Source organism: Parasteatoda tepidariorum, chromosome 10, assembly GCF_043381705.1.
Source record: "Parasteatoda tepidariorum isolate YZ-2023 chromosome 10, CAS_Ptep_4.0, whole genome shotgun sequence".
In the NCBI taxonomy this organism is placed as follows: Eukaryota; Metazoa; Arthropoda; class Arachnida; order Araneae; family Theridiidae; genus Parasteatoda; species Parasteatoda tepidariorum.
In genome coordinates this window covers 63,756,665-63,771,150 of record NC_092213.1, presented here as the reverse complement: position 1 = coordinate 63,771,150, position 14,486 = coordinate 63,756,665, and the positions used below count along the sequence as shown (strand labels likewise).

Here is a 14,486-nt window from a genome sequence, read left to right as displayed (position 1 = left end):
ATAAATATAGTAATTGAATGTATGTAAAAACCAAAAGATTAATAAACTTGTTCCTTTTATATTACTGCATTTATATTTTACAATGCTTGAGTTAAAAATTGTGAAACATTATGTACTTAACACTAAAGAAGATTCAAACATATATTAGTGATAATGCGCTATTTAAGCTTAACATAAAATGCATATAACAAAATTAAAATAACTTTTTGGATTTATTTCTATTTTTAAGCTTATACGACACTTTTTAATAAATAAAAATATTTACACAGTAAAACTTAAAGCTTATGAGCACTAAATGAAAAAACCCAATTTCCCCCGGGTTTTTTTAATAAAACCCAGGGGGGTTGGGTTTTTTCAAACCCTGCTAAAAAGCAGCAAGTAATTATATATTTTCAAAGTGTTAACATTTAAATCTAGTACTTTCCAGGATTTCTATGTGCCTTAAAAAGGCTTTAGTATTCATTTTATCTTTTAAAGTTCCTTAAAAGCCTTAAAATTTGTTTCATCTGAGCCTCCACCTTCCTCTATTAACGTTTCAATTGCTGTGTCAAAGCTATAATTTATTATAGAGCATTCATTATAGATAATAATGCCTGGGCATTTATTATAGAGCATTTATTTGCTCACCACTTCATGTATTTTGTGAATGAGATAGAGCATTTCATGAGTGGAGTTTAAACCTCAATTGGAAAATAAATATTCCTATATATTAAATACTCTGGGTATTTACCTTTAAAAATAAATACACAGTTATTTTACGTTGCTATTTGTAAATTACAGTTTTGTACACTTCATATGATCAAGTGCTTTGCAAAAAAAAAGAAATCAGACTTCTCTGCTTAGTAATAAAAAGTATGTTATGGACTAGTTTTATTACCCAAGTGTTTACTCAAATGGCTTAATGTTGATTATTGCTATTCTTTTAGCACAAACCAATATTTTCCCCTTTAAATATTCTAACTTTAAAGAAAAGTGCGTTTCATATTATTTTGTTTATATTCAAAATAGTGTGGTTTTAATGTGATATTCTTTGAATAAATTTTTAATTGGAAGGCTGCCCCCTTAAATAACAATAATATATTACTTTTAATGCCTAGATAAAATATAAAGGAACCTAAGTTCCCGAAAACTGCTGTGAAGTTCTTTTTTTAATTCAGTTGTAAAATAGAGCTATCTTAAAACGTTATTTTTTGGGAAGAAGAAAAGAAACTAATGTTGAAAAATTGAATGAAAAAAGGTGTTATGTATTAACAACAAAACTATTTCAATCTCGTTTTCGAAATTTTCCAATCATAAGAGAAAAGATCAAAAACAACCTAACTCTTCCTCTTGAAACCTGAGCGTCTCCGCGAAGTTTCTGGTTATACCAACATGGCCGCCGCTACTTGACAGTTACTTCACTCGCTCCAATAGGGAAGGGGAGGAATGCCCACTCCTTCTTATTTATAACTCTATGCTTTTTCCACCCAATGCGAATGCGATTTAAAAATGTATTCACACGATTTCGAATCGCACATCACAATTCCTATTTTCAATGTTTTTTTCTTTTTTTTAAAATCAAATATCGCGTTTTGTGTTCACGCGATTTAAAAGCTGCTATGATTCGTGTTCAGATGACTTTACACATTGTGCATCGGAATTCGTATTCGCGTAATTTTAAAATCAAACATATGGTTCCGTATTCATGCGATTTTGAAATCAAACATTGAGATTCGTATTAACGCGATTTCAAAGTTCAATGTCGCCATTCGTATTCGCGTGATTCAAAAGTCTCACATTGAGATTCATATTCTCGCAATTTAAATAAATAAAAATCTCGCATCAATATTTTTATCAAAACGCTGTTTAACATGCTGAGGATAAATGCTTCCTATATACTCTTTTTTCAGTTGTTTAAAAAGTGTTTTTGCACATAACATTATTAATTTCTATTTTCAGCATTCTTAGTTTTTTTTTTTTTTTTTTTTTTTTTTAAACCAAACTCATTGCTATCAATAAAGAGTTCTATAAAATTAAAAATTTAAAAAAAAATCCGTGATTTTCAAACAAATTCTGTCAACATGTGGTGGCAACAAAAAGGTTGAAACTAGTTACAAAAGTTCCACGAAACCAAATTTCTCCCACCACTTGATCCAGGAGTTCCCTAGTCTTCTGGATTGGGTTCAAAATTACAAGGCTATGGAGTTGAACATTGGTAGTCGTAAACCCAAAAATTGGGTCGGCTGTTCAACGACGGTTATAAAATATACCAAAAGTCAAATTTGTTCTGAATATATGGCGCATCTTGTGCAAAGTAATAATGTTTTTGAAATTTCCTATGTTAATTGATGGACAAAAATGGGAATTTTCGGAAAATCTGACTCCCTAGTTTTCTGTGAAGTCAATTACAAGTGAACTCGGTGTTTAAAAAAAGTCATAGAAATTTTTCAAAATGTACACTCTAGCATCGTCCACTCTATTCAAGAGCTACAAGTGTTCTGGTAATTACATATTTCCGGAAACTATAATGAATTTTTTAAATTTTGCTTTCTATATTAGACACATTTGGATATTTTCTAAAAAAGAACGCCCAAAATTTTATACATTAATTGAAATTAATTTTATACATTTGTGAAATTTTTAAAACATTAAAAATTTCACAAATTGCTCACTTTATCCAAATATCTTTTGCATTTTGCGTATTTCGAATAATAATTTTTTTTTTAAAAATTTCATTATTAATTTATGGACTTATATGGGTATTTTCAAAACATATGATAAGGAAAAGCCATCTCAGCTCCTTTCAAAAAATTATAAAAAGTTCTCACATCGCCCACTGCTGTCCTTGGTTTTGCGTATCTGGAGCAAAATGATAATGATCTTAGTACTTTCTATATTAATTTATAGACATATATGAGATTTTTTCTGGAAACATGACTGCCATATATTTATGGGGTACCTATTTCATTTTCATCGCATGTTTCAAAAAATACTAAAAAAATTCACAAACCATCCACTCAATACAAGTGCTAAAGGTGTTCAGGGTATAGAGTATCTCAAGGAAACTAATAATGTTTATATAATTACTATAATTATTTATAAATACATACGGGTATTTTCGAAAAGTATGACGCTTCTAGTTTTGCGCGAAGCCAATTATGAATGAACTCGTGCTTCAAAATAAAAATAAAAATGAAAAATTTACAAAATGTCTACTTTACCCTAGAGTTATATACGCGTTTTGCATTTTGCGTATCTTGGGCAAAATAATATTTTTTTAAAAAAGTTTACGATGTTAATTTATCGGCATATATGGGTATTTACAGAAAATATGACATTTACATTTTTATATGAAACCAATTGCAAATGATCTCCGTTTTTAAAAAGAATTTAAAAAAAAAAAAATAACAAAGATGAAGCACATAGTTTTATATGAAATCAAAGGAACAATTTGTTTTAAAAAATTATAAGAAATTCACAAAATGTCCATTCTACCTTAGTGCTATGTGTTTTCGAAATTTTGTGTACATTGGGTAAAATAATAATGCATTTAACATTTTATTTATTAATTTATAGACATATATTTGTATTTTCGGAAAATATGAAACCAAAAGCTTTAGATGAAAATAATTACAACTGTCTCCGTGCTTCAAAAAGTTATAAAAAAATTCATAAAAATTCCCGTTTATAGAGCTATATATGAATTAGAAATATTATCTCTTTGCAAAATAGGAATTTTTTTTAAAACTTTATTTATTAAACTATCGCTATGCATGGGTATGAAAATATGACGCCCGTAATTTTGCATGAAATCAATTAATCGTGAACCCCATGATTGAATAAAAGTCACTAATTGTCCACCTAAACCAAGCTCTATATATAAGTAGACTTCGCTACTCTTCAGCAAAATAAATAAATAAGTAAATAAAAAAGTATTTCTAAAAATTTTTCTACATAAATTTAAGGACATATATGGGTATATACGGAAAATATGATACCTATAGTTTTATGTGAGAAACATCACAAATGAACTGGTGTTTCAAAAAAATATTAAATATTCACAAAATGTTCACTCTACCGAAAAACTATACATGTTTTGCATTTTGAGTATCTTGAGCAAAATAGTAATTTTTTCAAAATTTCTATATTAATTTATAGCCCTGTAAGGATATATGAAAAAAAATATGATGCACATATTTTTATGTGAACTACGCGTTTCAAAATTTATAAAAAATTCACAAAAAGTCCACTCTGCCCAAGTGCTATGTATAGGTTCTAGATTTTGCGTATTTTGAGAAATGAAAGAATTTTTTAAAAAAATTTTGTATGTTAATCTAAAGACACAAAGGGAAGTTTTCGGAAAAATGCGACGCTCATAGTTTTATATGAAACCAACTACAACTGTAACCCCTGTTTCAAAAAAATTATAAGAACTTCACAAATTGTCCACTACATTCAAGTGTTCTAGATCTTGCGCTTCTTGTGCAAAATAGCAATGTAATTAAAATAATTTTCTAAATTAATTTATAATCATATTTAAAAAATATGAAGCAAACATTTTTACGTGAAAACAATTACCAGTAAACCGTGTTTCAAAATATTATCTCTCACTGCTGTGGTTTTCTAAATATGGGTACTTTCGAATAACATCCGTTCGAATAATATCTGAATCCGTTGAAAGAAAATAAAAAATGGTATGTTTATTCAGAGAATGTACACTTATGAGTCTGATTTCGCAACTTAAAATATCGTCTGCACTAATTAATTAACATATTTGAGGCCTCCCTCTCGAGCCATTAACAATGAGTCCTAGAACGCGAAGATCCGATTATTAGATCAAAAGTTATTCCGGATGGTACGTTTTCTTCTTCTTTTTTTGCGCACTGTACAACCATCTTCTTAGTATCTCCTTTGCGTTTCTGTCATATCATTGAGCTCAACATATTTACATCTTACAACATCTTTTGTACATTTTACAACTTTTAACTTCGTAAATTGCCTTTAAACACTTGGAAATGAATTTTAATGGTACCAATTGGAATAAACAGATATTAGTATTCAGTTAATTTTCAATGAAAACTTTTAAAGTTTGAAATTATGCTTACAATATTTTTAGAAAAATTATTGATCCATCTATTCTAACTCAAAACATAAGTTTTCTACAAATATGCATCTGGTGTACTATTAACAGAACAAGTATAAAAATACACTCTGATTGGTATGAAACCTGATGAGTTGAACATATATTAGATTTCCATTTGAAATTCATTTTTCTTTTTTTCAGTTCAAAGTACTTAATTGGGCAGAAAGAGTCTCAGTTGGGCTATGGTGTCTTTTTATGATGGAAGAAATTACATGCAATAATATTTTGAAAACTAATAAAAGATGCAATGACTTTTTGCTGCAAAAGGCTAGCAGCTTTCCTCGTTTTCCATGCGGCGGTCGTGCTACCTAGCCCTGGAGCTAATATGATAGCGTTTTTCTATTTTTGCATCCATTATTCGGAGGACACTAGGTTTCGATTTAAAAATCTTAAAAGTGAGGAATATAGATGAGTTCTTAGAAAGATGTGGTCTAATAATAAAGAATAAAAATTTGTTCTAATACTAGGACGTTAGGTCAGTAGGGTTAATTTAAATGAATAAAAATGAAAAGAAAAACCAGAGAGCGATGGCTATTTAGGTTTTTCACCGACTTCTTTAAAAATTTGCGACCCTTATCTTGAAAACGGACCAAGACTTCCGTGGCTATTTGTTCTACTTATAAAAGTTGTTTTTAAAGTTTTTACTATTGTTGTTGTAGTCGGCCATTAAGGTAGAGGGGGTGCGGTTGTTCTTGTTATCCAGTGGCGCCATCTATGGCTAAGAATTTGATTTCTGTCACAGCCATACGTCACAACCGTTTATAGGCGGACCCATTAATTCATCCACAGATCGTAATTTTCATCTAAGCTAGAGAACGACTAATCTCCAATTCATTACCCCGAGAATTATAATTTGTTATGGGAACATGGAGGACTTTGTGACTCTACAGATTTTACTTGCAGCAGTCACCATTTACTACACGGGGAGTCTTCTGCCGGCTGGTTTCGAACTCCCATTCTCACAAGCGTCAGTTCAGCTTCCGCCAACCAGGCTATCCCGAAGCCAAGATTTTTACTAAATAAATGAAAAAACCCTTACCATCTGGTTAACCGCGGATGGTTTTTGTGATTTTCTTTTCCTTGCAACACAATTGAAGATTAGTTTCATAAAAAGATTCTCCGCGATGGTTAGTTTGTCCCAATGCTTGATCCACAGTCTTCTGGGTTAGGTTCAAAATTATAAGGGGACGGAGTTGAACATTGAGTGTCGTAAGCTCAGAATTGGATCGGATCTTCAACACCAGTTATAAAATAAAATAAATGTAAAAAACGTGATAAAAGTCGAAGAATGGGGATGTGACACTCAAAACTTAATTTGTCATTATTATAAAATAAAATGATTGGTGGCCCTTATACTATTTGTTAAAAATCTTGAAAATAAGGATTTTCTAGTTTTTTCTCTATATAAATTTAAAATTGGCGGCCCTTATCTGGAACTCCGAGAATTACGATCCCCCCACCGTCAACTGCATCAAACTGTGAAACATAATTTAATGAGTTTTCAGCAAATTGACGCAAATCCTAATGGGAAAAATACGCCTTTTAACGATTCCTAAATGGGAAACTCAATCGTAAGCCAGAAAAATAAAATCAATTCTGGACATTGAATAAAAAAAGCTTAAGTTAAAAAGAATTTTTTTCTCTTTCTGGAGCGGAAAAGAGGAAAAACTTCTTTTAAGCCGATTTGAATGAAAAATCACTGCCGTCAGATCTAAAAATAGCATCACAAAGAACTTGAAATATCTTTAAATGTCGGAGCATTAAACACAAAACAACAATTTTTAACTCTATTGCAAATACAACTTTTTTTTTATCTTCTCTCCTTTTACAGTTTTATAAAAAAAATTTCTCCTTGTGGTTCTTTCATTAAAATGGGATAATCTTTCCAGCATTGCTCAGGTAAGATGTGTTGTCATAGAAACAACCAAAAGATGGCGCTACTTCAAACCAAAAGCGGAACAAAATCTTCGCAATGGCGAAAGACGCCAGAAGTCGTTGAACGAGCAAGAAAAACCGGCGAAATTGCAATGGAGTAACTACAAAATGATGTAGGCGGATAATTTTTCGCTTGTGTTTGTGAAAATATACCTCGCTCGCTTATGGCGCTGTCAAATAAAAAGGAACGGGACATATTGTTACATTTCGATGGTTCAGTTAAAGGTAAGAATCATGTATATAATTACAATAGGACGATATTTGTTTTGTTTTCCCACGTTTTCCGACTGTTGTTCCGCTTTTAATATTCCGCATATTATGACGGCGATAACCGTTGTCTGGCGAAAACAGTAGCACAGTAGGTTAAACGCCGTCAGCTATTCCAAGTCAACAGACTTTATCATTACTTTCTCTTTATAAATTGAATTCCTTAAAGGGTATTTATTTTGATGATGACGTTTAGAAAGTTTTAGCGAACGATCGATTAATTTAACTCTAAATCTGCTCTGATAGAACAACTGGATATTATAGTAGTTCATTAATTGAAATATTTATTATTTCTTTTCGACGTTAGCTTAATAGTTCTTTAAATCTTAATTTAATTTAAAGGTAATTTATGCTGAACACTTTTTGATCAAAAATGTATTAATTAATATTTTATTTTAAAAAAATATATATTTAGAATAATTGTTTACTTTTTATTATTGGTGTATTATTATATGATCTATTAACAATTGCTCGTTGGACATTTGTATGAAATACTATGACATTATTTTATCTTATTTTGTTTGTACTGTCTTTAGACTTAAAATATTTAAAAAATATGGATTATTTTGCGTTAATTCTGTTTTTATTATGTCTTAATTAATTTTGCCTTATACATTTAAGAAATTCGCCTTTGGGGACATAACAACTCGTAATATTAATTATTTTTATATCTCATCTATATTAGCAATTAAATTTATTCAAAATGAAATATTTATATTTATCATTTTCTAATTTAAAATCAGGAATTTCAAATAGCTAATAATATGCAGTATGCTTTATTTAGTCATTTGTTAAAATATCTTTATTTAGATTAGCACACATTTATTTTTCAAATTGTATAAAATAAAGATTGAAGTAAAAGATTTTAACTTATTCTTTTCCTGCCTTAAAAATATTTTTCTAAATTTTAATAATTTTTTTTAAATTATTGATTTTATTCACGTTGTGAATACTTTTCTTATTATTTACTTTGTCAACTACACATAGATGGAAAATAGATTTTATAAGTTAGTTTTTTGTGTTTATCTTTTTTTTTTAGCATTTAGAAAACATTGTATTATTAGAGCATTGTTAATTTGTATTTTTTTTCAATTCATCATTTGTAAGAGCTCATTTTATCAGTAGCTAAAAAATAATTTTAATTTTTACATTATTTATGCTGCATTTTAACTATTGAGTATATATTTTTCGAACTAAGTTTCAATTTTCAACTAGTTACATGATCTGATTCTCGTAATTCGAACAATTATTTTTATTCTCATTACATATGCAGAAATCTGCTGATTTCGCTTATTTCACTGCTTTTTTTTAAAATTCCATTTGCCGTGATATTGATTGAGCCTTTTATCATTATTTAAATCGGTCTATTCGAATCGTAACCGTGGCAACATTTTAAAATTTTAATTATTTCATAAACGATTAATACGGATTCCATTTGCTCAAAGACTCCATTTTAACTATTAAATATATATTTTTTTTATCTATATTTCAATTTTCAGCTAGATATGATACTCGTAATTTGAACAATTATTTTTATTCTCTTTACATATTTGTGCACAGAATTTTTTTGAATTCCATTTGCAGTGATATTGATTGAGTCTTTCTATTGTTTCGTAAACAATTATAACTGGTTCTTTGGTTTTTTTCTAACCTTCAATAGAATTATTTATAACAGATCTTGAAAGAATTATTATTTTCAATTGTATTTGAGCTTTTAAAGTAAATGAATAAAAATTATCTTCATAACTTATCTATCATTTTGATATTAAATTAGGTTTCACCATCCATATTTCTTTTTTTTTTTTTACCATGCGGTATTAAATTGGTGGTATAGCATATCGCTAGTGTTACATGCATAATTCCCGTTTTATTATTTTTTAAATATAAACAAACAAAAACTATTTGAATCGTAATCATAGAAATATTTTCAAATTTTAACCATTCATTGTTCAACCGGTGATTCTTATTTAAAAAAGAGTTTTCTAATACGTAGATATTGCAACTTATATTTAAAATTTAAAAAAAAAAACTGCATTTCGAGAAAGCCATTGTGTGCAAATTTATCCTATTAATTATTCGTTTGTTGTAAATTACTTTGCAAACATCAAAAGTAAGTTTCTTTTTTATCTATTGTTATAAAAATAACTAGTACTAGAAATTTTTTTTTTAAAAAAACACAACCCTTAACTTTTTTGTTTAAAAAAAATGTCTTTTCTATTTAAAAATTTTGAGAAATTATGTTACCAATCTAGGTAAAGTCCCCTAAGATTATTTCTCTTATTTTCAGGAAACTTAATTTCGATACATTTTTAACAAAAATGTTCTACATTTTGAAACTTATGAATATTTTATTAAAGAAAAAATCACAGAACGAAAAAAAAAATTTACTTAAAAATTAATGACTTGAACAGTACGATTTTTCTAATAATAAATAAAAGTTAATTGAAAAAAAATATATCTGATTATTTCTCTTCTAAATATTTCTTCTTCCATTGATTAATTTATAGAAACAAACTGCTTTCCTATTTTACTATTTATAAAAATGTAAAATTTATTTTAAGTAGAGCGTGGTAAATGATGTCTTTAAAATTCTCTTTTTTACTACCAATTTTCTTTGACTTCAAAGGACAACGCATTTGCACCTCTTGGGATGTTTTAGGTGGTAGCTTTAATTAAAATGTGCCATATGCAAATCACCTGTCGGATCTTGGAAAGCTTTATTTCGAAGTGAAAAAGCTTAGCTTTCGTTTTATATTATCATTCAGCTGTATTTATTTTCTTTTCTCCTTTATTTACCCTATTTTTCTCAGGTGTTTTATACAAAAATAAAAAAAGCATTCTGAGATTATTTTTAAAGAAATAATAATAATAATAAAAAAAAGATTTAAAAAAATATGTAATTAGAATTAGAATTAATATGTAATAATTGTAAAAATTAAAAAAATATGTAATAAAATTATTCTCCTAACTTCAATTCAAATTTAACATTTCTATGTATATATTATTTATAGTTTTATTTTATTTATTCACTTTTTTTAATTGCTATCTCCGAAAATAAACAGTAAAGTAATATGAAATAATATTAATTAAGCACTTTTTGGAACACCAGTATGCCTAAAATTTGATTAATCGTCTTGTAACATTGACTTTCATCTGAAGCAAAATAAATAAAATTAATAAATAAATAAATTCATAAATTAAAATTTTTCTTCATAGAATGTTTTCCTCTGTATTTCTTAGTGAACTTCGCCTACACCGAAGTTGCATTCATAACTTTAAAGTTATGGAGTTGACTTTCTGCAACACATAACCTTACACGTATCGGCTGTCCATAGTTATTAAATAATTTATAATTATTGAAAATATAATTTATAATTATTTTAGTGATATGAAAAAGGCTATATGAAAAATAAAGTTGTATCACCAGATTGTTAAATAATTCGATTTTAGGTCAATTTTCTCATAGTAATTAAAGCTTAAGTTTATTTTCCATATTATCTCCATACTTATAGATACAGGGTGACATCTCTCTATAAGTATACACAAATCAACAGTGCAAAACAGGCTTATTAAATGAATAAAGAATCATATAAGGTGTGAATCATATAAGGTACGGAGCCGTTAAATGGTGTTCATTTGATATGATGTAATGCGTGTCTCAGGTCTTTGGAGAAAAAAAAAATTAGTTATCTCCTGTAATAGTTTATAAATGTTTAACATTTATGGAAATAAAGTAATCTGTAGTGAGTTTTTTTGTTTTAATTGTGTGTTACTTATAGATTACAAGCCTCTGTGGCGGTACCAGATAGCTTTTGCGCCAAATAGCTTTCCTATTTGATTTATTTATACTTTTTGTATGTCTGTTTTGTCATTTAATTTTGGCTACGTTATTTTGTTGCACTTGTACAGTACAGTAGTAGTAGACTTTCAGGCGCTATAATTGAGTGAGCTATTTTATTTTATAATCCACATTACCTAATTCTGAATTTACGACTATCAATGTTCAACTCCGCAGCCTTGTAATTTTTGACCCAACTCAGAAGACAAGAGAACTTCTGAATCAAGTCCTGGGAACAGGACTCTAGTGCAGGACTCGCATTTGTGTAACATGGACGGGGAAAACACGAAAACCTCCCACGGTTAGCCTGACGGCAAAGGGATTCTAACCCATGATCCACCACTGTGAATATTTTACGTCCTAACTGTGTTGGCGGAAGCTGGCAGCTGAATTCCTGGGAGCCACCGCTGAGATTCGACCCTGGGTATCCTAATTGAGAGGCAAACTTTATCTTCTGAGTGAGCGATTGAGGTTTGCTTTTTCACATCTTTTTTTAGATATTTTCTTTCTATGTTTTTTTCTTTTTTATGATTTTGTACACATCTGCCCCTGAAAACTCATTCTAGATTATGTTTTTTGTCCTTCTCCTTCATAAATGCAATTTTACAATTTTTTTTACTCTTTTTATTGTATGTGAAAAAAAAAAGAACAAATAATTCTCACATGTTATTGAATGACTGAGCATTGAGTGTTATGACAATAAATCATCAAACTCTCGAAGCACCTAGTGTTTAACTCATGATGATGGGAGGCCTGCCTTCCCAACCGAATATAAAAACATCATTCTTTCGCGGTGGACATATACATTCGAGTGTTTACTGTCTAAATAGGAAAAGTTCCTTTCATTTTTTTTCAAGTAGTAATAAATGTCTTTGGATTTGCTTGAGAAAGATCTACTATTCTTTCTCTGTTTGTTAAGTGAAAAAAAAAATTCTTTTTGAAATGGTAAAGGTGAAACGGTGATGTGTGAAGCTTGTGATGATGTATTTCATTTTTAATGCTGGTGTTTCCTAATATTGAAATATAAGACAACTCTGTCGAAATGATCTTCCAAATACTTTGCAAATTTTAAACAAATCATTTTTGCCCAAATAAATAAATAAATAAATAAATGAAACTTCTAGGGAAAATTAGAAAACGATTTCGATGATAATAAATAAGTAAATAAATGAAACTTCTAGGAAAAATTAGAAAACGATTTCGAATAATAATAAATAAGTAAATAAATGAAACTTCTAGGGAAAATTGAAAACGATTTCGAACAATAATAAATAAGTAAATAAATGAAACTTCTAGCGAAAATTAGAAAACGATTTCGAATAATAATAAATAAGTAAATAAATGAAACTTCTAGGGAAAATTAGAAAACGATTTCGAATGATAATAAATAAGTAAATAAATGAAACTTCTAGGGAAAATTAGAAAACGATTTCGAATAATAATAATAAAGTAAATAAATGAAACTTCTAGCGAAAATTAGAAAACGATTTCGAATAATAGTACAATAAAATAAATGCAATTTTTATACTATGAGTATAGAAACGAATATTAGTAAAAGTAAAACATGCGAAGCTGAAATAGAGCTCATTGAAATAAAAATGGCACAGCTTAACTGTGCCATGTGATTTCCCTACTGTGCCATGTGATACTACTACCTACTGTGATTCTCCTTCTGCATTAGTTTAAGAAAAGTGATGTAATGTTTATGGAAATATGAAACAAAAAATTTAATGCAGTAGGACGGGCATATAACGGAAAACTCGGGAAACAGACTAAATAAGCATAATTCGAACATTTTAAAAATTACTCAAATATTTCTAACAATGACACCGAAACATATTTAACAATAATTATGTACCAAAATACTTTTATTAATTTTAAACCATTAATAGTGTAATATCAAAAGATGGTGTGAGGAGGTGGAAAAAGACCTTAAGACTCTATAAGTTCGAAACTGGAAGCAAAGAGCTAGAGACAGGCGACTTTGGAGGAAAATTGTTAGTCGAGGCTATGGTCCAACATGGACTGTAATGCCAGGAAGTTAGTTAGTTAATAGTGTAACATACTATCTTTTAAAATTTTATATTTATTATTTTTGATATTACTCCATGCTGCTTCCAAGCTTATTTCCCTCTTTAATTCTAAATCCGGAAAAAAAGTGAAAAAATTGCTCGTTAACAAAGTACATTCTAATACATTTTTTTTAACATTATGCCTAACAACATTTTCCATTTCGCTCGTTATATCCGGAACCTTGTTAAATGCGGACTCGTTATAAGCGGGTTCTACTATAGTAAAAAAAAATAAAAATATTATGCTCGGACAAGAGTATCCCATCTATCCCAACTCATATATTTTTTTCAATTTTTTTAAGAGGTGGGGAATCTTACTAAGATAAGGTGTTCCATCAAAGTAATTAAAATTTCTATTACTTTATATAATTACTTTATATAATATTACTTTACTTTACTTTATATATATTACTTTATATAATTATTAATTACTTTATATAATTTTCTGTAGTAATTATTTAAATGTTGAATCGATGTTCGATTCGATGTTTTGCAATATATCAGGGCGTCATTTATTTTTCAAGCATTAGTTTACATCGTGATGGAGCTATATTGCAGCACGACTTATAGACAGCTTGCTCTACCTTCTTTAAAATAATTACGTGGGGAAAATGCCCTTGGTCAAAATTAATTCAATATCTTGATATTCGATGTTGTCTGATATTTATTTTAGATGCCTGCAAAGAGTTAGCTTCTTGACGAACTAATTTATCCGCTCGATTTCCCCCCCCCCAAATATTAATAGTCTTAATACAAATATAACTACACTTTTTATCGGACCCTTCACAAATTTGTTTATCTTCATTATTGTTTTGCTAATCGAACCCTTCCCAGGAGGGGGGGGGGAGAAAGACAGATGTAAACGAACTAAGTTTTGTCTTCGGCAGACATAGAGTAATAAATAGGGTAATAACTCTATGTCGGCAGACGCTTCTTCCTTTATTCGTCCGAAATTAATATTCTGCGTTCAGCAGTATAGGCTAAATACCAAATATTTGCATGTTGCAGCTCTAATTTATAGCAGCAATTGCTGTTTTATCTTTTAAAATTTAATTTTTTTTTATTATAATCTTACAGTGTTGAGCATAATCTTGAATCTCTTTACAATTTAAAAACTCCTTGAAAAAGTTTTTTGCAATAACAGGACCCTATTTGCACAAATTCACAAAAGCAGGACCCTGGTTGAAAGAATGTGATTTAACGTTTATTTTATATTCACAAATTACGAGTAATTTTTTCACAATTTTACAAA

General features: G+C 28.9%; 1 protein-coding gene across 2 annotated transcripts in view; it reads left to right on the top strand.

Moving 5' to 3' along the window:
• Positions 1-7,048: 7,048 nt before the first annotated feature.
• Positions 7,049-14,486, top strand: part of LOC107448763 (SLIT-ROBO Rho GTPase-activating protein 1) — a 217,266-nt gene continuing 209,828 nt past the window's right edge. For both annotated transcript variants that reach the window (XM_071187096.1, XM_043045560.2), the window contains exon 1: positions 7,049-7,282. In XM_071187096.1, the coding sequence (XP_071043197.1) occupies positions 7,222-7,282 (61 nt within the window). In that variant the 5' untranslated portion in view covers positions 7,049-7,221. The remainder of the gene's footprint in view (positions 7,283-14,486) is intronic.